The sequence below is a fragment of the Octopus sinensis genome, linkage group LG8 (genome assembly GCF_006345805.1).
Source record: "Octopus sinensis linkage group LG8, ASM634580v1, whole genome shotgun sequence".
In the NCBI taxonomy this organism is placed as follows: domain Eukaryota; kingdom Metazoa; phylum Mollusca; class Cephalopoda; order Octopoda; family Octopodidae; genus Octopus; species Octopus sinensis.
In genome coordinates, this window is record NC_043004.1 from 18,137,856 (window position 1) to 18,164,646 (window position 26,791).

Sequence of the window (26,791 nt, forward strand, 5' to 3'; positions counted from 1 at the left end):
AAATATGCTTACACACACAAATAGAGAAAGAAAGGGAGAAAACAAAGGAAGCATTAAAACAACCGATGTCAAATAAGCCAATGCCAAACAGGCAGTACCAAAATGTGATCAAAGAGACAGATGGATGACAAAAGACATTACAGATGCTATTTGACCCCAGGTCAGCCCTAACTGAGTAGGTCTATGATCAGAGGAGTTCCAGCCTTGAGCATATATTTTTGTGTGGATGGATGGATAGAGTGAGGAAAGCTTTAGTGGTTGGAGGTGTTGGAGTGAGAGAGGCAAGAGAGTTTATAAATGATTGGAAATCTAGGAGGGTGTTTGTAGATGGATGGATATTGCTGAAAGCAGTATGGAACCAGTTTGATGCAGTAGGGGTAAACTAGCATATGCTGTTGGGACCCACTGGTGATACTGGGGGTTGTGTTCCATACCCTGACCTGAACACAGCACAGGGCTTGCCTCTTTGAACTGGGAAATGAAAAGAATGCCTGGTGTATGCCTTGTTGTGGCAACCCACTCCAAAACAACAAAAAATGGGGAATAGTATAGTATATGCATATGTATTTTTTTGTTTCAGTCACTTGACTTTGGCCAGCCTTTAGTCGAACAAATCGACCCCAGGACATATTCTTTATAACTCTAGTACTTATTCTATCTAACTGCTAAGTTACAGGGATGTAAACACACAAACATCGATTGTCAAACAACGGCGGGAGGGGGGAGCAGGACAAAGACACACACACACATACATATATATATGATGGGCTTCTTTCAGTTTCTGTCTACCAAATCCACTCACAAGGCTTTGGTCAGCCTGAGGCTTATAGTAGAAGACACTTGCCCAAGGTGCGTCACAGTGGGACTGAACCTGAACCATGTGGTTGGTAAGCATGCTACTTACCACACAGCCACTCCAGTGCCGATATATGTACAATGTATTCAAGACTAATTGTCTTAGATGTTGCTGTTCCTTTTTCAAATGGCAGATGGGATTTTGCAAAGACATTAGAATTTTGCTCAGAACTGAACAGATTTCAACTTCCATTCACCATTTCATATTCCTTTAATATATTTATTATATTCGGTGGCACAAACGATACACGAGCCATTTTGGATGTACCCCAATTTCAAGTGTTTTATCTTCATCTATTATCTATTGTTTCAGTCATTAGACTGTGGCCATGCTGGGGCACCACCTTGAAGAATTTTAGTCAAACAAATCAACCCCAAAGCTTACTTTTAAACCCAGTACTTATTTTTTTCAGTCTCTTTTGCTAAACTGCTAAGTCATAGGAGAGGTAAACACACCAACACCAGTTGTCAAGTGGTGGTGAGGGACAAGCAAACATAAACACACACACACAATGGGCTTCTTTCAGTTTCCGTCTTCTAAATCCACCCACAAGGCTTTGGTTGGTCAAAGGTTATATTAGAAGACACTTGCCCAAGCTGAACCCAGAACCATGTGATTGGGAAGCATGTTTCTTACCACACAGCCACGCCTGCACTTTTGTATATTCATGGAAATGTGACTGTCAAGGACAAAATTAACTAACGTGAAACTTGACTTCACATAAAAGACCTGGGGTGATTTTAAGAGATTTTTTTTTTTTTAAAAAACATGTATCTTATATGCCCTCAAGTGTGCTATTCATATTTGTCTTTGCTAGCATTGAGATGAAGGATTCCACTCATTTTGGTATCTGTAGGAACTTATGATGATAACGATAATGAGTATGATGATGACGATGGATGACTTTACAAATGATGGTAATGATGTTATTGATGACAACAATGACGATGATACAATGAAACAAAAGAGGATGAAGAAATATTGATAATAATGATAGAAATGTTAGAGCTGCTCTCATGATGTTGGCGCATCTCAATCATCTACAAAACAATGAGGATGATTAAGAGATGTTGATGAAGATGATAATGGAGATTATTAAATGATAATGCAACACGATAAAGCACCCCGCACACTCTGTAAAGTGGATGGCATTGGGAAGGACACCCAGTCATAGAAACCATGTCAAAAAAAAAATACTAGGGGTTGACATAACCCTCTAGCTCATTGGCACCTATACAAATAACTCTAAGTCTCGGTGTATTTTCTCCCCACTTCAACAATCAATGATCTGTAATCTATCTTCCTTCGTTTTCTCCAATCAGTTTCATTGGCGCCGTGGAATATGCCATGGGTATTACATTTTTGTTGCCTGAAACTAAGCATGATTTGTCTTCAATGCAGTATTGCCTTTATTTATCATTGATCTTTTAGTTGTTTCAATTGCTGGACAGTGGCCATGCTGGGGCACCACCTCAAAGGGTTTAGTTGAATATAATGGACCAAGTAATTATTCTATCAGTTTCTTTACGCCAAACCAAACTGCTAAGTGACAAACCAACACTGTTGCTCAAGCAGCAGTTGGGGACAAACAATAACACAAAGGTGCACACACATTATTCATCTATATATGGATGAGGACAGCTGTGTGAAGTAGCGTCACACCCTAACAGTGGAGGGAACCTGTGGAAGAGGTAGACTGAGGGAGAACTGGGATGAGGTGATGAAGCACAACCTTCGAATGTTGGGTCTCATGGAGGTGATGATAAGTGACTGAGACCTTTGGAGATATGCTGTGCTTGAGAAGACCTGGCAAGCCAAGTGAGATTGTAGCTGTAGCCGATGCCAGTGTCACGGGCCCATTTAAAAGTACCCTTCAAATGTCCAGCAATATGCTGTACCTGAGAAGACCTGTTGAGTCAAGTGAAATTGTTGTCTTGGCTGATGCCAGTGCCGCCTGACTGGCATCCGTGCCAGTGGTACGTAAAAAGCACCATTTGAGCATGGCCGATGCCAGTGCTGGTGGCATGTAAAAAGCACCATTCAAGCATGGTCGATGCCAGTCCCACCGGACTGGCCCTCATGCCAGTGACACACAAAAAGCACCCACTATACTCTCAGAGTGGTTGGCACGGGAAGGACATCCAGCTGTAGAAACCTTGCCAGATCAGATTGGAGCTGGTGCAACCTCCTGGCTTGCCAGTCCTCAGTCAAACTGTCCAACCTCTGCTAGCATGGAAAGCAGATGTTAAATGATGATGATGATGATGATATGTGTGTGTGTATGACAGCTTCTTTCAATTTCTGTCTACCGAATTCACTCATAAGGCTTTTGGTCAACCCAAGGATATAGTAGAAGACACTCAGCCAAGTTTCCATGCAGAGGAATTGAACCCAGAATCATATGGTTGGGAAGCAAACATCTTACCACACAGCCAGACCTTGTCTTTTTAACATCTCCACATACAAAGGAACCGGATTTGCTACAATTTACAACACTAGAAAATGGATTTCAATTCTGCAGGACAAGTGAGTGATTAATGACAGGTAATTACTCACCTTGAGAGAGAAGGGCAAAGAAAACTGGAGGAGAGTGTGTGTGTATGTGTGTGTGTGTGTTCTTCAAACAAGTTTTGAAAGTGGAGTTGATATAATAGCTCTGATTGCCTGGTTACACACTCCACTTTAATTACTTCTATGACAGATTGTGCTTAGTTGTCAGAAAGCTCAGCTAATGCACTGCCTATGTGCATGGGCAGAATGAAAGACATACTGGTTGCTCATACTTATCTAGACATGTTAATTCTATGCTGCAGATCTCCTTGAATAGAACTAACCTCTTTGATTCAACAAAAAAAAAAAGTAAAAAAAAGGTTGTTCAACCTGCTAAAAATAGCAGCCAAATGACCCTCAAATTATAGCCTACGGTCATGAAAATGGGGAGGGGAGATTAGACAATGATGTCCTAAGTAGAGCACTCCTGGACAGAAAACAACAAAACATTCGATGGAATGGTCATGGATGAATTGCCTTTGAGTAGAGATCTTGCTTGATTAGGACTGAGATGAGCTGGAAGAGAAACAACTAAAAACAACAGTAATTTAAAAAATAAAAACATCTCCAAAATATCCAGCGTGAGTTGTTATTACTAAGATTATCTTTATCAATTAATTATCTTCATAAAGTAAATAATAAAATAGGTACGGGCATGGCTGTGTGGTTAAGAAGCTTGCTTTGTAAGTATGTGGTTTCAGGTTCAGTACCACTGCACAGCACCATGGGCAAGTGTCAACATGTTTTCTGCTATAGCAAAGGCACGTGGCTCAGTGGTTAGGGTCTTCAGATCACACTTATAATGTTGTGAGTTCGATTCCCAGTGGCGCATTGTGTCCTTGAGCAAGTCACTTTATTTCACGTTACTCTAATCCACTGAGCTGGCAAAAATGTGTTGTAGCTATATTTCAAAGGCCCATCAATATCACATTCGGTGTCACACTGAATATCCCTGAGAACTATATTAAGGGTATGCATGTCTGTGGAGCACTCAGCCACTTGCATGTTATTATGTCATTAGCAGGTTATTTGCTTGACTGGATCAACCGGAACCTTTGTCATCATACCCGACGGAACGTCAATTTTCTGCTGTAGCCCCAAGCTAAAAGAACAACTGAGAGTATATTTGGTAAGTGGAAACTGAAAGAAGCCCATCATATGTATTCATTTGTGTGTGTGTGTGCGTGTATGCATATGTGTGGACACTTGTCTTAATATCATGTGACAGTCATAAAAGAACATCACTGGCATACAAGCGAGGTTGTTTGTGTTCAAATTTCCTTGAAAAAAATGTCGGGCCATGGAGAAATATCACCTTACTTGAAAATAATTGAAGGTTGGCAACAGGAAGAGTATCCAGTCACACAACAAATTCCAACTGGCCACCCCACCTCCCCATGCAAGAATTGGAAAAGTGGACATTAAACGATGATGGTGATGCTGTTGATGACGATGATGATGATGATGATGATGTGTATGTTTCTGTGAGTAGTCAAGGATATCAAAATGGAAAACCTGTTAATATCAATTTTTCATAATCACTTTGTAACATGAGCCGACAAAATGAAAAAGCAAACAAACATGATTAAATAACATCTAAGAACCCCCATCCCCAACTGCCACCACCGTACCCCATTGCGCCACACCCTTCAGGATCTGACAGTAATGTCTAAACAGCTTCAGTTGCCATCTTTTGCAAAGAGTAAGAATTCTCCTTTTGTGTCTCCTCAAACAATATCAAATTGGAAGCAGACAACAGCTGAGCAAAGTTAATATTTTGTTAAGGATTGTAATTCTCATTTTCTTCTTTGGTTCTTCTTTTGTTTCGGTTGTTGTTTTGTTTTGGGTTTCTTTTTTTTTTTCCCCCCCATTTCCATGCTAGTAGCAACAACATCAAGAACAATTGCTAAGAAAACAATATCAATACTTTCAGCTTCAGTTGCTGCTGTAAACAGTTGAGAGAGAGAGAGAGGTGGACATGCAGATGAATACTGGATTAGATAAAGAGAATGAAAAACAGAGAGAAAGAGAGTGACAGAAAAGAGTAAGGAGCAAAAGGTGATGTGTGTGAGGTTGTTAAAGGGAACATCAATATACTTATACTTATATCAATTTATCTACTCTTCTACCTATCTCTCTCTCTCTCTCTCTGTATATATATATATATATATAGAGAGAGAGAGAGAGAAGGAGGGAGAGACGGAGCTATAAATATATACATATCTTATAGTTACAACCATATAACTACATTATCATCATTATAATTTCACATGCACTTTTATGGAAGAAGTGGATGCAAGGATAAAAAGGTAAACACACAAACACATGCACACACAAAGAGATGGATGCACAAACACATGCACGCATACACACACACGTGCACGTGTGTGCATGTGTAGAGATTTTCTTGCATTGCTAGATGCATATACAGGGTGGCCCAAAAGTAGGTTTACAGTTATCATGTAGGCACTTTAAATTTCTTTTACAGTATTTTGTTACATTTAAATTTCTATTTTACAAACTGAAAATTAGCATAGAATAATGGTTTCATATTTTTTTATGATTAAGATCTAAACTGTTAATATATGAATACAAAAGACATAGTTGAATAACTGCAAAGCTACTTTTGGGCCACCCTGTGTGTATGTGTGTGTGTATTCATCATCATCATCATCATCATTGTTTAACGTCCGTTCTCCATGCTAGCATGGGTTGAACGGTTCGACCGGGGATCTGGGAAGCCAGAAGGCTGCACCAGGCTCCAGTCTTATCTGGCAATGTTTCTACAGCTGGATGCCCTTCCTAACGCCAACCACTCCGCGAGTGTAGTGGGTGCTTTTTATGTGCCACCTGCACTGGTGCCAGGCGAGGCTGGCATCGGCCACGGTCAGATTGGTGCATTTTACGTGCCACCTGCACGGAAGCCAGTCGAGGCGGCACTGGCTTCGGCCACGATTCGGATGATGCTTTTTACGTGCCACCGACACGGAAGCCAGTCGAGGCAGCACTGGCATATATATAACTCTATATACAGGGTGGCAAAAAATAGGTTTACAGTTATCACGCAGGCACTTTAGATTTCTATCTTACAAATTGAAAAGGGAGCTCAACAAAATTAACTAAATTAGCATAGAATAAGGGTTTCATATTTTTTCTTACAATTAAGATCTAAACTGTTAATATATGAATACGAAAGAGATAGCTGAATAACTGCAAACCTACTTTTGGGCTACCCTGTATTTGAATACATCATCAGCATTGTATCCATACTGACGAGGGATGTTCAGGTCTAGCAACATATATCATGATCATTGTTTAACGTCTATTTTTGATGCTGGCATGGGTTGGACAGCTCAACTGGAGTCTGGGCTGCACCAGGCTCCAGTCTGATCTGGCAGTGTTTCTACAGCTGGATGCCCTTCTTAATGCCAACCACTCCGAGAGTGTAGTGGGTGCTTTTTACGTGCCACCAGCACAGGGGCCAGAGGAAGCTGGCAGCAACCACGATTGGTTGGTGCTTTTTACGCGCTACTGGCACTGAAGCCAGTCAAAGCGGCACTGGCATTGGCCACGTTCGGATGGTGCTTTTTACGTGCCACCAGCACAGGGATCACAACCACCCTCAACAAAACTGTGTATCTTTTATCTGTCATCTTTTTAGTTGATTCAGTAATTAGACTGCAGCCATACTGGATCACAGCCTTGAGAAACATTTAATTGAATGAGTTGATCACAGTACTTTTTTTTGTTGTTTTGTTTTCAGCCAGGTATTTAATTTATTGGTCTCTTTTGGAGAGCCAGTAAGCTACAGGGGGTAATTACGCTGTTATCAAGTGGAGGCAGAGGACACAGACATACAAACACACACACATATATATATACAGGGTGGCCCAAAAGTAGTTTTACAGTTATTCATCTATCTCTCTTGTATTCATATTTTAACAGTTTAGATCTTAATAATAAAACATATGAAACCATTATTCTATGCTAATTTAGTTAATTTTGTCAAGCGCCCTTTTCAGTTTGTAAGATCGAAATTTAAATGTAATAAAATGTTTTAAAAGAAATTTAAAGTGCCTACATGATAACTGTAAACCTACTTTTGGGCCACCCTGTATATGACAGGCTTCTTTCAGTTTCCATCACTAAATCCACTCACAAGGCTTTGGTTGACCCAAGGCTATAGTAGAAGGCACTTGCCTAAGGTGCCATGCAGTGAGACTGAACATAGAACCACGTAGTTTGGAGGCAATCTTCTTACCACCCAGCCACACCTACACCTGTGTGTATGTGTGTGTGTGTGTGTGTGTGTGTGTGTGCGTATACACACACTTTTGATGAGTGTATATATCAGTGGTTACCAACCTGGGGTCTGTGGAACCCTGGTAGTCTGCAAAGGTAGTACTGGAGGTCCATGAACTAAATTCAAAATTTCGTGTGTGTATATATATACACACACACACACACACATACATAAGGATAAGCATATTAAAAGGGGTCCATGAGAAAACTTATCTAAATAAAAGGTTCCTTCATAGCGAAAAGGTTGGGAGCCCCTCTACATGGTGCTGTCACAAGTGCTTTTTACATGGCACCAGCACAGGGCTCTTGCAAGAGAATCTTCTTCATCAGGTGGAACCACTAATCTATATTACCACTAATCTATATTAGTACTTAGTGTTATTGTTGTTTCCAATGATTTCTTCTTGTTCTCCTTCTTCTTCTCCTCCTCCCTCGACTGCTCCTGCTTAAACCATCAATTCTTTGTACACAAACTATTCCTTCAGATTTACTAATACACATCTATGGAGCATTCACAAAGGAACAGAGAGAGAGACAGACTATCTGAAGACTATGGAAATATTTACTGATTCAAAGACTGGAAATATCTACAAAACATTTCACTTAATTTTTTTTTTCTCCAATTTAATTGTTTTTCTTATTTTACTCTTAGGTGAAAAAGTCTAAAAGACGGAAACTGGTGCTAAAATGTACTTCATGATTAAATTATTTTAGTATTTTCTACCTTGTTTTATTCTACCCCCCTCTCTCTCTATATATATATATAAACTTATAAAAAAATTCTAATGCCAAATATGCCGAAAACATACTTAAATCATAATGGTTATTGATGATTTAAGTCTGTTTTCGGCATATTTGGCATTAGAATTTTTTTCTTTTGCCCTTGTTTATAAGTTGTTTATAAATTTAACCTTTAAAGGTTCTTTTTAATGTGCTGGCCATTGATAGAATTTTGGGGGGAAAATTTTATCCTATATTAGATGTATATATATATATATATATATATACAACTTATAAACAAGAGCAAAAGAAAAAATTCCAATGCCAAATATGCCGAAAATAGACTTAATCGTCAATATCCATATCATTTATCACTATAAGCACAAGTCTCGAACGCAAGCTGATAGAAATTTCTAAAAAAATTTGTTATTATCGGATCAGTCCCAACTTCTGAGTTAATTCATTAAGAATTTTCTCATCATCAGCGATAAATACGATAAGAAAATTTACTTCTTCCATGGGTACAAGTAAGTATCTCATTTATTTTATCGTATTTATCGCTGATGACAAGAAAATAGCCACTCCTACATCTATATAAATAAATATATATATATATATATATATATATACACACACAAAAATACTGGAAGAGTAAAAAAGTGATGAGAATAATGAAGAAGATAATGTAAGATGAGTTTTTATGATGGATGAGCGGAGATGAAGAATTGATATGTAAAACATATGTCTAGACAAAAATGAATCGATAGAAAGAGGAAATAGCATGAAAGCAGAACATGAGGTAACATAAGAAATAGAAAGAAAGAGAATGAGAGACAACAGGTATTATGATGGCAGAAAGTTCAATGACTTACCTGTAAAGCTGTCTACGGTAGGTTTTTGTGTCGTACAAGTTAAACTCAGACACATTGACTTCGTTGTCCAAGCAGATCCATGAATGGAAAGAGAAACCAGCCCCAGGCCACTTCTTTATGCACGGAATGGAGATGCCCTGGAAATATGATAAAGCACATCATTTGAGTAAATATTTGATTCGAAAAGTCTTTGAAAGATTTTTGGTTGGATTTAACTCATTTGAACTAAGGTCCTCAGTTCCTTCTCCAGCCATGGTTTTTTCCTGAACACATGGACTTGAAAATGTTTAAGATGGACATCAATTGCACCAATGTCAGCAGTCTGAGGGAGACAAGGGCTCTGAATATGCATTATACAGAGGGAGGGAGGGAGGGAAAGAAGGAAGGAAGGAAGGAGAAGAAGAACAACAATACTGCCATTACCACCACCAACAAACAGCAGCAGCAATCAGTCCAGAACTTGACTGATACCTTATCAACCCCATGAGGAGGAAAGGCAAAGTTGACCTTGAGAGGATTTGAACTCAAAAATGCAAAGACCCAGACAAAATACAAGATATTCGGTATGAGAATCTAACAACAGTGCCAAAAATAATAACAACAACAGTTTACCTGTTACCTTGTACATTCTTTTATTATCAAGAATGGCCAATCTAAATGAAATCATGGCAATAAAACAAACAGTTATAGGAATTTTCACCATAAACTTTTTTATTATAGGAAAATTTGCTACATCAGAAAAATGCATCCAAAGACAAATTTGCCAAATGGACAATGAGAAAGTAAAGTCTATCAGATTGAGGAGATGCAGCAGAGATGAAGAAAAAGTATAGAGATATTAATGCAAGATTTCTGAGACAAATGTTTTGATACAATCCTCAACAAAAAAACACATTATTTTTGCAACATTGCTTGGAATTTTCATGTGTTAACCCTTTCGATTACCAATCTGGCTGAAACTGCCAATGGCTCTGTAGTACAAATGTCTTGTTTTCATAAGTTCTAAAATCTTCTCCCAAACCTTAGTCACAATTTATGTTCCTAACACTAGCAGAATGATAACTAAGTTATTTTACTAAATTCTTTGTTATATTTAAAATTAACTGAAAGAAACACAGAGCATCTCAAAAAGAAATACAGTAACGAAAGGGCTAAATGACCTCATTACATTTCACTTATGATTGATGTTGAATAAAGACTTACCCATTTAATGTTTTTATAAAAAACATTTTATCATTCGTTTTTCTTTTTATTAAAAAATAATGCTGATATAACACACTTTATCATTGTCCCTATGGTGAATTTGACTTTCAGTGAAATTTCTTACATGGCTGAATTTCTTCCAGAGAATTTTCCTGTGGCAAATTTTCCCCAGGACAAAAAAATGTTTACTGCAAATTTTCTTGACACGAAAATAAACTTTCTTGGGAGTAATTTTATCAACATTTTGGTAACTGACTCCAAAGGAGAAGTCATGGAGAAATAATAAACAAAGAGGCAGCCTTCCATATCAGGACAATTATTGCATCAATTACAATGAGCTAATCATCATCATCAATTGATGTCCATATTCTCTGTTAGTATAGACTGGATGGTTTGATAAGATCTAATGAGCGCAAAGACTGCTTTGAGCTCCAGGGTTTGCTTCGGCACCACCACCACCATCATCATCATCCAGTATTTTAAAACCAGGTTTTGTCCCTGTTAACGGGGGTGGCCAGATTTACCTCAATGCCATAGCAACCAAGGTGGGCAGATGCAGCCCATCCTAACCTTTGGGCTGGCTGGTGCCCATTCTCCTTTGCTATCATGAGGCTTTTTTGGAGCTGGATTTTCTATAGGGAGCATGTCCTTGCTTACCCCAAACTCAGTTTCTAAATGTGAGTGGTCTCAAGAAAGACCAAGGCCTCTACCACAATTTTTAAGAAATGTGATGGAAAACTAGCTCATGAAGGCAGGGACACTACTCCTTGAGGCCCCTTTTCAGAGATATCCCCCTACCTCATCATTTAATGTCTGTTATCCAAGTTAGCACAGATTGGACAGTTCAACCAGAGATGGCAACCTGGGAAGATGCAGCAGACTCCAGTCTGATTTGGGATGATTGCTATGACTGGATGCCCCTCCTAATGCCAACCATTTTACAGAGTGAGCTGGGTGCTTTCACGTGGTACTGCGTGGGTGTCGCTTTTACATGGCACTGCACAGGCACTTTCACGAGACACTGCCATGAGTGCTTTACGCCACCAGAAAGGTTGGTCTTAACACTTGTGCTACGGAGTATGGGTCTTCTTGGGTGTGGTTGCCCTTCCTAATGCCACCCGCTTTACTGTATGTACTATTTTTTTTTTGGTGCCACCAACACTACAAGACTATGAACTTCAATGAAGGGTGGAGAGAGAGGGCTAGGAGAGTAAGGAACAGAGTAGGATACAGTATGAGAGAAAAGGTCAGAGCAGAACAAATTTCTTGCTGTAGAGGAACAACATGGCTATTCACATTGTAGAAGGAATGGTGGGGGTGAATGGTTGACCCTTCAAGGTATGAGGTAGGTAGCAGTGGGTGGGGCTGAGGCATGAGGATTGAGTAGGGAAGAGGGAATGTTGAGAAACCAATATACAGAATTAATGAAGCATAAAAAATTAAATATTTCTCTAAAACTACTTACAGCTCCCGGTTCTTGGATACAAAAGAAGTGTAAGGATTCATCTCTTCCATCTCGCCGAGCCATTGTGGACATAGCTTTTAACAGTCGGCTGCAGTACGGTATCTAGGTAAACAGAAAGAAAAATTGGAAAATAGTTTAAACACTTGGAAGATTTTATATTTTCAATCAAATTGATCTCTTGTAAAATAACAGGAACAAACAAACAAACATCTCTCCAACCATATTCTTGAAAATATCTTTCATCATCATCACCATCATCATTTAATGTCCACTTTCCCAAGTTTGTAAGAGTTGGACAAAATGTTTTCCATTTTCTTTTTTCTTTTTGTGGAAGGTGGGAGAAGATTTGCTACAGCCAGATGTATTTCTCGTCATCAACTTTCACCTGATTCCAAACAAGGTAATATTTTCCCATGGTGTCAGAATGCTTTACAGGATTACAGGTTATCATTGGTCAGATTTCATATCCATCCAATGACTCTACTTTGAAAACAGGGATGCGTCTTGCAACTTGTATGCTTCAGGAGTGCCAGCTCAGACTGTTTAGCCATGTTGCTTGATTTTGGACTCTGCTTGCCATGTTCTTTTCACTGTGAATCCAACTTGGTAGATGGCTCATGTTGGTTGAATACATGTCACATCATCACAGCAGATGAGGCAGGTATCTTGTGGAGATAAAGGCGGCGAGCTGGCAGAAACGTTAGCACGCCGGGCGAGATGCTTAGTGGTATTTCGTCTGCCGTTACGTTGTGAGTTCAAATTCCGCCGAGGTCGACTTTGCCTTTCATCCTATCGAGGTCGATAAATTAAGTACCAGTTACGCACCGGGGTCGATGTAATCGACTTAATACCTATGTCTGTCCTTGTTTGTCCCCTCTATGTTTAGCCCCTTGTGGGTAATAAAGAAATAGGTATCTTGTGGAGATGGGGACTGACTGGAGCTCTGCTTGACAGGTCGCCCACATGGACTCAGGAATATACCAACAAATGATGAATGCTGCAATAGACTGCAACAATGTATACCCACCACACCTGACTCAACCAAACATGGAAAATTTACTCCCACAGAAAATTGGAAAACAGTGAAACTGCTTGTGTGACAGTGACACTCATTTACAACTATCGCACAATGTCAAGATAAGGTGACACAGAACATACACACAAATAAGTACATGACAAACTTCTTTCAGCTTCCCTCCGCCAAATCTATTCACAAGGTTTCAATAGACCTGGTGCTATAGCAGAAAACACATTCCCAATGTGGAAAGAAATGGGGTTGAACTCGAATTCTTAACCACACAGTCGTACCTGTGCCAATTCGAAAAAGGATATGTGAAAGCAAATTAACTTTTATTTTATTCAGAAACACTTTTGCTTAATAGTGTTCCATTGTCGGTTATTATCAAATGTCTTTCAGTGTCAGATGTAAAACATTCAATATCTCCAGGCATAAAAATATCCTTTGTCAAAAATATTTAGAATCAAACATCTTAGTAACTTTTGCATTCAGAAGCCACATATTTTCAACCTTCAGCTTTTTAAAATCCCAGTTTTCTTTTATTAGTTTCAGTCAATAAAAGTGTAGTCATGATGGGTCACAGCCTCAAGGGGTTTAGTTGAACAATCAACATCAAGGACATTTTTTTAAATTTTTAAGTCAGGTACTTAACTTATCAATTTTTTTGATGAACCACTAAGTTATAGGTATCTATTTTTACTTATTTTTCATTTTATTTGTTTTAGTCATTTGACTGCAGCCATGCTGGAGCACCACCTTTAGTTGAGCAAATCAACCCCAGGACCTATTCTTTGTAAGCCTAGTACTTATTTTATTGGTCTCTCTTGTCGAACCGCTAAGTTACAGGGACGTAAACACACCAGCATCGGTTGTCAAGCGATGTTGGAGGAGAAAAAACAGTCAAATCGTCCAACCCATGCTAGCATGGAAAGCAGATGTTAAACGATGATGATATATATATATATATATATGACAGGCTTCTTTCAGTTTCCATCTACCAAATCCACTCACAAAGCTTTGGTTGGGCTGAGGATATAGTAGAAGACACTTGCCCAAGGTGCCACGCAGTGGGACTGAACCTGGAACCATGTGGTTGGTAAGCAAGCTACTTACGACACAGCCACTCCTGCGCCTATGTAAACAAACTAATACAAGCAGGGGTGGGAAACAAACGAATACACTCACACGTGCATGCATGTACTACAGGTTCCCACACTGTTTCTGTCTACTAAATTCACTCATAAGGTTTTTGTTATCTTAGGGATCTCATGAAAGACACTTGCCTAAGGTGCCACACAGTGGGACTGAACCTGAAACCACATGGTTGCAAAGTAAGCTTCTTAGCCATACAGCCATGCTTGCACCTGTGTTAAGTATACTTTACTTCAACTTCAGTGTTAAAAACATTTCAACCATTAACAATGGGTTAACACTTTAGCATTTAAACTGGCCGTATCTGGTCAAAACATTCTACTTGTTTTATGTTCAAACAGACCGGGTCCAACCTCTCACACCTACCCTACAATGTCATTTTATAAATAAACAATCACTTCATCAAAATCTCAAAACTATGACATAATGCATGATTAATTCAAAATAATGTGAATAAGGTACAGGTACGGCTGTGTGGTAAGAAGTTCATTTTCCAATCACATGGTTCCGGGTTCAGTCCCACTTTAGGGCACTTTGAGCAAGCGTTTTCTACTATTGCCTCAGGTTGACCAACGTCTTGTGAATGGATTTGGTAGATGAAAACTGAATGAAGCCTATCATATATATATGTATGTATGTATGTATGTATGTATGTATGTATATGTTTGTGTGTCTGTGTTTGTCCCCACCACCATCGCTTGACAACCGATGTTGGTGTGTTTACATCTCCGTAACTCAGTGGTTCAGCAAAAAAGACCGATAGATTAAGTACTAGGCTTACAAAGAATAAGCCCTGGGGTTAATTTGTTTGACTAAGGGTGGTGCTCCTGCATGGCCATAGTCAAATGACTGAAACAAGTAAAAGAAAAAAGAATATATACATATATATAGAAATCCATGTGTGTGTGTGTGTGTGTCCCACCACCTCTTGACAACTGGTATTGGAATGTTTACAACTCTGCAACTTAGTGGTTCGGCAAAAGAGACTGGCAGAATAAGTACCAGGCTTATAAAAAATAATAGCAAATAAGTACAGGGATCAATTCATTCGACTGAAAATTCAAGGCAGTGCCCCAGCATGGCCACAGTCGAATGACTGAAAAAGTTAAAAGATAAATAATGATTACATTTGACAGAGGAATCTGAATGCCAAAAGATATCATACATTACAATATTCTTTTCTACCCAAGGCATAAGGCCCGAAGTTTTGGGGGAGGGGGCCAGTTGATTAGATCGACCTCAGTAGGCAACTGGTACTTAATTTATTGACCCCCGAAAAGATGAAAGACAAAGTCAACCTTGGTGGAAATTGAACTCAGAACATAAAGACAAACGAAATACTGCTAAGCATTTCACCCTTTGTGCTAATGTTTCTGCCAGATCGCCGCCTTTAAAATAATATTCTTTTCTACTCTAGGCACAAGGCCCGAAATTTTGGGGGAGGGGGCTAGTCGATTAGATTGACCCCAGTACACAACTGGTATTTAATTTATCGACCCCGAAAGGATGAAGGGCAAAGTCAACCTTGGCAGAATTTGAACTCAGAACGTGAAGACAGATGAAATACCATTAAGCATTTCACTTAGCGTGCTAACAGTTCTGCCAGCTCACCACCTACATTACAATGTTGTTCTCATAACCAGAATGATGCATCATCTTTCACTGGGATCCTACATCCATTATCAAAACAAATCCATCTGCTTGATCAATAATCTCTCTAATCTTTAACTCTTGCCATATTGTGTTGTCTCTCACAAACTTCAGCTGTTATCTTACATCTTTTATTTGCTTGCTGCCAGACTGGCACCCATGCCGGAGGCACATGAAATGCATCATTCGAGTGTGGGCAATGCCAGTGCTGCCTGACTGGCTCCTATGCTAGTGGCACATAAAAAGCACCATCGGAACGTGGTTGATGCCAGTGCCACCTAACTGGCTCCTGTGCCTATGGCACATAAAAGCATCATCCGAATGTAGTCAATGCCGGTGCTGCCTGACTGGCTCCTGTGCCTGTGGCACATAAAAGCATCATCTGAACATGGTTGATGTCAGTGCCACCTGACTGGCTCCTATGCTAGTGACACATAAAAAGCACTATCCGAACGTGGTTTGTGCCAGTGCTGCCTCACTGGCTCCTATGCCAGTGACACGTAAAAAGCATCATCTGAATGTGGTCAATGCCAATGACGCCTGACTGGCTCCTGAGGCAGTGGCACATAAAAAGCACTATCTAAACATGGTCAATGCCTGTGCCGCCTGACTGGCTCCTGTGCTGGTGGTGGGGAGTAAACACAAACACTGAGACACACACACAATGGGTTTCATTGAGTTTCCATCAACCAATTCTACTCAGAAGGCATAATGAAAAAAAGAAAACTGTTCACTTCCACTTTTACCCAGCTCTAATTTTTACCTCCTATGCTCCATCCCTACCTAACAAACAATATACGAAGTCCTTTCTTTCAAAAACCCTGACCCACTGGAATTCCTATCTCTTCTTCTGTTCTCACATTACACTGCCCACGAATTTTAAATCAAACTAGTTGAATCAATCTAAGCAATCTATCAATCACTTCCACCTGTCACAGTCCACCTCATTCTATAACAAATGCAAAAAGAAATTAATAAATGCAACGTGTAGACATTTGAGAATAGTTTGTCAAATATTGCAGCTCTTTAAACAAATTATCTCTGGTGTTATACAGGAAAACTTGATACAAAGAATATTTGATTTTTCTTTTTTTTTTTTCAATGTCAACCATTACACTACAAGTATTATGTTAATACATAAAAAACTAAAAAAAGTTTCAGAAAGACTAAAACAGCTGTAATTCTTACCATTTTGTCTTCTTCATCAATTCGTAATAAACCTATCAGCTGTTTCAGCTCCAGAGATGAGATTGATAAAGTTGCCATGGTTTCCAGGAGATGGATCAGATTGTCTATGGGGCCATAAAAAGTAGAAATCAATATTGCTAATAGCATTTAGTTGAAGAATTCAAACAAATCATTGTTGAGAAAATATTATATGACGTATATTGTCAATGTTAGCATTGCTCTGTTGAGGTTAATCAGATATGAGGGGAAAAAATAAAAACCAAAGTTTATGGATTTGATGTCTGAAACGATAATTTAGTAACAAAGTAGCACAGTTTAATAGTGCTACATCTTACATAAAACTTATGATCCAGACATGTGAATAGCCCTAAGTGGATATCAATAAAGAGCAACATATATTTATCTGAAGCAGTTATGTAATTCAATGAAAAGAGAGAGGGTAAGGAAATCTAATAGAAGTAATAATAGATCTCGAGGTTAACATCGTACATATGTACGGTTATACTTGACCAATATTGTGGTATCTTCTTGCAGCTTCATGGATGCTGCAAACATATTGACTTGTTTTTCTTTCATAAAATATCCATGAGTGGAGAGGTGGTAAGCATGCTTGGGGCAATACACTTGCTTCTGGAAACAGCCCAGACACAGCATAAATGGCTAAGTTACTGTCTCTACAATACTGTAAATAAACAATCAAAATGGCCAACCAACAGTTAACACATTGAGCCATTCTTAAATCCACAGAAATTAAGGACCAAGTGGCAATGTGATGTTGCTGTTATTGTGTAGTCCTAAGTTAGCCCTTGACCTCTTAGCATTTAAACCATCCATATCCAGCTCAAGTATTCTACATGTTTTATGTTTAACTCAGTCAGATCCAGCCTCTTACACCTATCTTACAATGTCATTCTAAAAATGTGTAATTATATCATCAAAATCTCAAAGTTATAGGGAAATGTATGTTTAATTAAAAGCAGTGTGATTAAACAAGCATTACATCTGATGAAGTAATCTGAATACTTAAGGGTTAATTTAATTAACTGGCACTCCATCGGTTACAATAACAAGGGCACTAATTGATCCAATTAAGCAAACAGCTTGCTCATGAAATTAACATTCAAGTGGCTGAGTACTCCACAGACACACATACTTTTAATGTAGTACACAGAGGGATTCAGCATGTCACAGAATGTGACATGACTGGCCCTTTGAAATAAATACAAGTACAACTCATTTTTACCAGCTGAGTGGACTGAGGCAATGGGAAATAAAGTGTCTTGCTCAAGGATACAATGGACCATGACTGTAACCTAAATACCTTACCACAAAGCCATGTACCTTCACCTTTAATCTATCAGACCTATGGCATCCAGGTAGTTGGTCAGACTACAAGGTATGACCTACAGATCTTATTGTTCCAAGAAGACCAAATCACTATCTAGTTACCTACAAGCTCCAAGGTATAGTGGTTAATCATATAGAGTGCAGGGTCATAGTTTGGGCATATCTTGCTCTCTGCCAAGTCTATTTCTGCATATGCAGATTTTGGGACTTACTCCTAATGGAAACAAATAACATGGACTTGGTCAGACCATTACAATTATCCTTTCATAATAATTACTGGTGAATCATTGAAGTTTGTTCCATGAAATACTGGGCTGTTTGTCTGTCACTGTGCAATATTTCACATATATTGAAGGAAATCTGCAGAACATTTGGGATCCAAGTTCAAAATTATGTCTTACCAATGAAGTTCCAAGACACCAACCATGAAAATTTTACTCAGCCTCCCCCACCCCACCCACACATCAACACTGCCCCATAAAAAAGGAGGGAAAAAGAAAAAAGGACTTATGGAAAAAGTTATAAATTTGTATCTATTGAATCACTATCATTATTATCATCATTTCCCATCCATTTTCCATGTTGGCATGGGGAATCATTCTTTTGTCCAACCCATGCCAGCTAGGAAAATGGATGTCAAGTGGTGATGATGATGATGGTTCAATATTCACTAATATATATGTTCGAAGTTTAAAGAAAACAAAAAATGGAGAACTGTTAATGAACAACAATTGACTTACATCAATTATTACTTATTAATTCAATGCAAATTAATAAATAATAATTGATGTAAGTCAATTGTTGCTCATTAATATACGTATGTTCAAATTTTTCCTATTATTTTTACAATTCAGATACTTTATATATATGTCTATATATTTATATCTGGCCCTTGATATTAAAAACAAGCAATGAAAAACTATACAGCAATAACAAGAGCAAAAGAGCAAACAAAAAGAGAAGAACCCAAACATTTAATTTAAACCAGATTATTGCTGCTTAGCCTGACACCAGCAATATGTGAGTAGCCTGAGATCAGCCCTACTCATACAGTCCAAGATCAGCTCAGCTCAAACAGCTGACAGCAGCCTTACTCAAGCAGCCTAAAATCAGCCAGGTTCAAGCAGCCTGATATCAATGCAGTTCAAGCAGCCTGATATCAATGCAGTTCAAGCAGCCTGATATCAACGCAGTTCAAGCAGCCTGAAATCAGCGCAGTTCAAGCAGCCTGATATCAATGCAGTTCAAGCAGCCTGATATCAGCGCAGTTCAAGTAGCCTGAAATCAGCCCAGTTCAAGCAGCTTGAAATCAGCTCAGTCCAAGCAGCCTGAAATCAGCTCAGTTCAAACAGCCTGAAATCAGCTCAGTTCAAGCAGCCTGAAATCAGCCCAGTTCAAGCAGCCTGAAATCAGCCCAGCTCAAGCAGCTCAACATCAGCCCTGCACAAGCAGCCCAGCATCAGCCCTACTCAGAATGAGTATATGATCAAAAGTGTTCCAGCATTCAATTGTATATTTGCTTGACGTACTGTGTAGGACTACATAATCCAATATATCTTTTCTGTATTTAAGACAGTGGGCTGTGGTTAGAGGCTAGATTTGGCTGGTGCTATTTCTAGCAGGCTGAGAGACCAAGTACAGGTCTTCCCATTAGATCATTCTAAAGCAGGTGAAATACAGAGATAAGTGACATGAAAGGAAAGATTACTCACAGACAGCTCTATAAGTTATTTGTTTTTCTCTCTTCAAAGCAGTCAAAATGGAACCTATTAGTCCTTCGTTACAGCAGTTCATTAAGTTAATATAACCATGGCAACATAACAACTGCAGCTTTTTGGACAACCACACTTGAAGATCAGCAGACTGGATATCAGGTAACCAGTGAAGAAGGAGTTTGGCAGCCGGCACATTCCGAATGTTTTGCAATTTGTGGTCATCAAACACATCTTCAACAACCTATCAAGAATATCGATAAAACAAATATTGATTTTAAAATTTATTGCATTCTTTAGTGGCACCAACAAGATAATTATTGATTTTAAATGTAATTATTTGTTTAAGATTGAACAAGAAAGTATCTCTTTCATCCTTTAAGTGTTTTAGTCACTGGACTGTGGCCATGCTGGAGCACCACCTTGAAGAAATTTTAGTTGAATAAATCAACCCCAGTAATTTTTTTTTTTAAAGCCTGGTACTTATTCTATCAGTTTTTTTTTCTGAACTGCTAAGTTATGGGGGATGTAAACACACCAACACCAGTTGTTGAGTTGTGTGGTGTTGGTGTGTGTGTGTGAGGGGGGGGGGGGTAAAAATCCACACACAAAGATACAAACACATACACACACAGTTTTATATATATATATGTATATAGAAGCAATGTCCAAGGCCTTTGGCATTATGCCGTGTGTGAGAAGAGGACCCATCAAGCTGTACAAAATTGCAGTCGTGACAGACAATGGTGTCACACAAATTGGCACCCATGCCAGTGGCACATAAACGCACCCTGGTGTCATGCAAATGGCACATAAAAGCACACATTACACTCTTGGAGTGGTTGGCATTAGGAATGGCATTCAGTCACAGAAAACCATGCCAAATCAGACTGGAGTCTGGTGCAGCCTTGCAGCACACCAGCCCAGGTGAAACTGCTCAGCCCATGCCAGCATGGACAATGAATGTTAAATGATGATAATACATACATGCACACACATCGTGTTTCTTTGAGTTGCCATCTATCAAATCCAATCTACTATAACTCAAATTCCCTCACAACAGTAGAAGATACTTGTCCTAAATATCACTCAGTGGGACCGAACCCAAATCCACATGGTTGGAAAGCAAGCATCTTGACCACACAATCATGTCCACACCTGTTAGAGTATGGTTTGAGGGAGAGTTGGCTGTTATTTCTAACTGACATTCAGCTCTCATATCTGAGCAAGAAACAAGTGAACTGATCCAATCTGGTGCCTTAACTTGGATGGTTTTCCACCATCAAGGATCATACTGAGATGGTTCTTCATAGAGGATATATTGCTAGATGGCATCAACAATGGAAATAGGGTTTCAAGTCCCACTGGGCAGTCACAATGATACATCGTTTCAATTTTTTTTATGTTTGTCACCAACAAACATACTGTTTAAAGGATGTGAACCTGTTTGCACATGCCACAATTTCTTTTACACAATGTTGTCATTTGAAAAAATAACTGATTGGTTACTAAATTGTTTTTAATGGTGTAAATAACTGATTAATTAATTAAAACTGTGCAGATGGAGCTAGCTTTTCTTTCCTTTTCTTGATATGAAAGTTTTAAATTTAAAATATTGAAACACAAAAAAAAAAATACAAGCCACTCAGTAAATAAAAATGAGGCAGTATTAAATTAAAATAGCTGTCTTCTTTTGATAAATAAATACATCATTGAAAGGCCAGTTATTTATCCTGAGATAACATGTGTAAAAAGTGCAGCAAATATTGAAAAGAGGTGAAAAATCACCCAAACAGTGGCCAGCAAAAGCACCAGATGATTTTCAACCTCTTTGGGCTGATATTTATTGTTTTTAATAACCTCTTATCCGTGAGAGATGTTATCACAGGATGAATGTCACAATAACTGGCCTATCAACAGTGTATATACATTAAGTTAGATGCATATTTAGCTATATAAGTCATTGTTTTTATTTTGCTTCTGTTTATTCTTTATTTACAAACTTGCATATCAGTAACTTTTTTAAACACTATAATGTTTCACAATGCTTTATATTAAGTAGAACAGTAAAGACAGATATTATTGCACCTTCAGGAAACATTCCAAACTGTACACAGTTTAATGTCCCATGAAATTTTTTTCTCTGAAGAAAATAAATACACATTACTTACCAAGTTTAAAATTAATTTAAGTAGGTCCATTGACGGTTGACCCAAACATTTTAAAGATTCTAGAAGCTTAGTATAGCCATTGTTTGACTGGAACTTCACCTGGAGGGTGGACATAAAAAAAGATGACATATAATATGAGTTATTAACTGTGGCATGTATGATGGAGAAAAACATAGCTTTAAGTGATGTATAAGACATTCTGGCACAGCTGTTTTGGCACCATTTGATCTGAGATCACTGAGTTGACATAGAATTATTTCACATCAGATGTTTTAAAGTTTTTTTTGTTTTTTTTACTTCATTTCTTTATTTTGTTTGCAAAATTCTTGATGTGAAGTTGAGTGTCAAAAGAAATCTTGTCTTTGGAGAGTCACTTTGCCAAGAATAATAATAAAAGTTTTCCTCATCTTCAAATTTCTCTCTTTCTCTCTTTTACTTTTTGTTTATGTGTTTGAACATCTAGTTACACACACAAGCATGTATGAGGGAGTGTTGAACAATTCCTGTCTTTGAGTAAAAAAAATACAGCAGGATCAGTTAATTACGATTTTATTCAACATATTCTCCTCTCAGATTCACACAATTATTGCAGCAGTTCTTCAGTTTTTCTATGCTCTGTAAAAAAAACTTGGAAAGTTGTACCTCCAGCCAGACCTTTCGTGATATCCTTAAAGCCAGGAACTTTTCAGTGCATGTATAATGTTTCTCTCCCCACTCTCACTATCTGCATATGCATATTTCTATGTATTAGAGAGAGTGTGTGTGTGTGTGTGTGTGTGTGTGTGCGCGCGCGTGCGTGTATGTGTGTGTTTGCTTCCAGTGCCAAAACATACTTCCACCAACATATGCTGAATGTCCAGTCATCCATGCCAAATCTTCAATAACCAAACAACCACACCCAATCATCGAATTCCCTATGAAGTAAGAATCTTGAGGTCAAAAGACAATAGCTACAGGAGAATGGAGGCTTACAAGCCAAGAACCAGAAAGACATAGCTCATATTTACTAGACCTTTGCATTTTTGTAGCCTAAGTGATGATGGTGCTGAACCCAGACGCAAAGGAAAGAAAGTTTGGGATGAAATACACACAATAAGACTCTGGGTCTTTTACTAACACTTATTTTATGAATCCCTGAAAGGATAAAAGTCAGCAAAGTGGCTCCTGGTAGTATTTGAACATCTAAAAATGATGTAAGTAGGTACTACAAGGTATTTTGTCTGATGCTGTACCAATTCAGCTATTTACCACTCTAACAACAGCAACAACAACAGTATTGACAATAGTAACATTAACAAGAGTGGAGATGGGGGAGCAGAATCGGGGGGAGGCAGAATCGGGGGGGGGGGCAAATGAGGAGGAAGAAGAAGCAGAAGAGGAGGCAGAAGGGGAGGCAGAAGGGGAGGAAGAGAAAGCAGAGAGAGAGGAAAGGAAGCAGAGGAGGAGGAAGAGGAGGTAGAAGGGGAGAGGAGACGGCAACAAAAAAGCTATTTTTAATAGAATATCAGGGCCAGTCATTCTGCAGAAAGGGAGTTTGTGGACTACAGTGGGCCCAGTACTTCATTTGGTTTAACCCCAACAAAAAAGATGAAAGGCAAAGCTGACTTCAGCAGGATTCAAACTCCTGAAGAAAAACAGTCAGAACAAATATACCAGAAGACATTTTGTCAGCCACAACTCTACCTCAACTACAACAACAGAAAATAACTCAAGATATTCAAGGGGAAGGTGGTATGAAAGAGGAGGAGGAGAGACATATTTTGTCTTTGTATTTTGGATGTAAGATTCTTGATGTGTACTCATATTGAAACAAATTTTGTTGTATTTTGGGAGGGTCATTATGCCAATAGCAAACACAGAGGTTCTGTTTCACTTCATCTTTTTTTGTTATTTGTCAGTTAGCCATTTAACCATTTAACATACAGATCGTTTGATTATTCATTTGGTCAATCAATCAGATAGGTTTTGTCCAAGTCCTTTTGTTGCAATTCATGACTTCACAAGTGACATGCTCTTTCTGCTCCAAGTTAGTTTTAACTGATCCAATAATTCATTAATTAGTTAACCAATCAACTTATGATAATAATAAAAGAAGTGGAACAGAACTTGTGTGTGTGTTTATTAATAGCATAATGATCCTACGAAGATAGATAGATAGAAAAGACAACTAGAATAAGAACTGATATTAAGATAATGCTCAACCCTTAGAGTCCATAACACTGGTACAGCAGTGGCAATGCTAGGAGCACTTAAGCAATACGGGGATCACTGAGTGCAGCATAGGTTTGGTTATATGTGATCCTGTTCTGATTGACCAATCAGAATGTTTGTTACATCTGAAAGTAAGACAACATGTCTGTGCCCAGTCCAATTGTTTTGGCAGCATATTCTTATAAAAATAAGGAAAAATTTCACAATAAAACAAGCTCTAGAGCATGAAAATGAGCCTGGAGCATAGAAATTGTATCATATATATGTTATGACAGCCTTGCTTCTAATCCCTGTCAGAACCAGGCACAAATGGCTCAGGAGCTCAAGCACGGGATCAAATAATATCAATGAGGTCAGGACTCAAAGGGTTAACCTTTTAATGCCCCAATTTTTTTTTGTTTGATTTATTAGCAAAAATCTTTTTTATACAACTTTACCTGATTCTAAATATATAAAAAAAAATGTATTACAATATTTGAAAAACATACCAGTCTTGTTGACTAACTAAAGATATCTCAGAAAAATACAGATGTTGCAGAAATATGATGGATTATCCTTTTGGTCCTAAAAAAAAGGACCATGGGTGCTAATGGGTTAAGTTTGATGGAAAATGTCATTTGAATCTCTTGGTTTCATACACTTCTCAGACGCTCAGAGAAGCCTTCTTAAGCAACCACTGAATATGTGACAACAGTAAACTAAGACCTCATCAGTTTGTATGGAACAACTCAGTCTTACACAAAGATACAGCAAAAGAATGTATGTCTTGTTCACAGGAAATTTAGTCAATACTGTAAGATGGCTAGAGTCAATAAATGTTCATAACTTAAACAATAAAATAAACAGGCTCTGGGATTTCTCACAAACCTGTCCACACAGAGAGGGAAATAAAAGCTTGTAAACTTCATGAAGGAACAATAAACATGTTTTTTTTCAAAAGAAATTATTTTCAAAAAACATATACATTGTAGAAGGTGTTTATAAACCATTTATAAACACACAGAAAACGTTAGATTCACTTCAACATTTAAATTTAATTTGTCAAAATATTTTCGTCGCTTTGAGACTGTGACCTGCTCACTGACAAAACTCTGTGCTGCATCACAGAATTTTGTCAATTAACAGGTCACAGTTTCAAAGCAATGGAAATATTTTGAAAAATTAAATTTAAATGTTGAAATGAATTTAATGGTTTCTGTGTGTTTCTGTGGCTTATAAATACCTTCCGTGCTGCAAAAGGTGGCGAGCTGGCAGAAATGTTAGCGCGCTGGGCGAAATGCGTTGCCGTATTTCGTCTGACGTTACGTTCTGAGTCCTTGTTCGTCCCCTCTATGTTTAGCCCCTTGTGGGCAGTAAAGAAATAAATTGTTTTTGTTGCAGCACACAATATCAGATCAGGTCACTGGTTATGCGAGTACATCTCTGTAATATACATTGTAACAAACCAAGATATTCAAATTTTGGGGACTGAGGACAAAAAAAGGTGAAACAATCTCCACATTAATATGTGTGAACTGTGATGATAAAAATAAGAATTAGGGGAAAAAATGTATAGACAAGACTGTATAATTTAGGTAAACAAGATTTGTACTGTTTGGTACAGACAATAACACATCAAGAATGAGAACTGGAAAACAGAAACAATATATATATGTAGGTCACATAGAAGAGAGATCAATTCTGCTGTAGAAATTAAATAGAAATAATAACAATTGCTAACAGAGTGTAGGTGTGGCAGTGTGGTTGAGAAGCTTGCTCCCAAACCATGTGGCTTTAGGTTCAATCCCATCGTATGGTACCTTGGGTAAGTGTCTTGTCCTATAGCTCCAGGATGACCAAAGCCTTGTGAATGGATTTGGTAGACAGACACTGAAAGAAGTCTGTCGTGTGTGTGTGTGTACCCTTGTCTTAACAAGGTGTGATAATTGTAAACATGTATCACCATCATAGAAGCAGCATCGCTTGTTACCCCATGTTCCATGAAAATCTACTTCAGATGGAATTTGCTCCCAAGCATGGGGTAAAATAGATGTAAAACAACGAGAAGGATGGAGCTTATGAAGCCTTCTAAATATGGTATTAGTGTTTTACCCAACAAAAAAAAAAAAAAATTGAGTGTAAAAGTTACTGGAGTAGAATATGGTGAAATTGCAACTCAGGCATGGCAACCACACTGAGCAGCTACAATAACAAAATGAAACCTCCCTAATTGGTTTGCTCAGGGCTATGTTATTACAGAGTGAAAGTAGTCAGTGATAACTGTTAGAAAGTCAGTGACAATGAAGAGAGACAATTTGAAGTAATGATTTTTTTTTTTTTTACTTTTCAATTTCATCACCATCATCATCACCATTTAATGTCCATTTTACCATGC

General features: G+C 38.3%; 1 protein-coding gene across 4 annotated transcripts in view; it reads right to left on the minus strand.

Moving 5' to 3' along the window:
• LOC115214931 (neurobeachin-like protein 1) overlaps nucleotides 1-26,791 on the minus strand; it is a 345,811-nt gene that overhangs the window by 88,658 nt on the left and 230,362 nt on the right. For all 4 annotated transcript variants that reach the window (XM_036505273.1, XM_036505272.1, XM_029784012.2 and 1 more), the window contains exons 12-16: nucleotides 22,207-22,305; nucleotides 20,036-20,279; nucleotides 16,977-17,080; nucleotides 11,969-12,070; nucleotides 9,301-9,437 (exon numbers count right to left, since the gene is read on the minus strand). In XM_036505273.1, coding sequence (XP_036361166.1) covers nucleotides 9,301-9,437; nucleotides 11,969-12,070; nucleotides 16,977-17,080; nucleotides 20,036-20,279; nucleotides 22,207-22,305 — 686 coding nt within the window. The remainder of the gene's footprint in view (nucleotides 1-9,300; nucleotides 9,438-11,968; nucleotides 12,071-16,976; nucleotides 17,081-20,035; nucleotides 20,280-22,206; nucleotides 22,306-26,791) is intronic.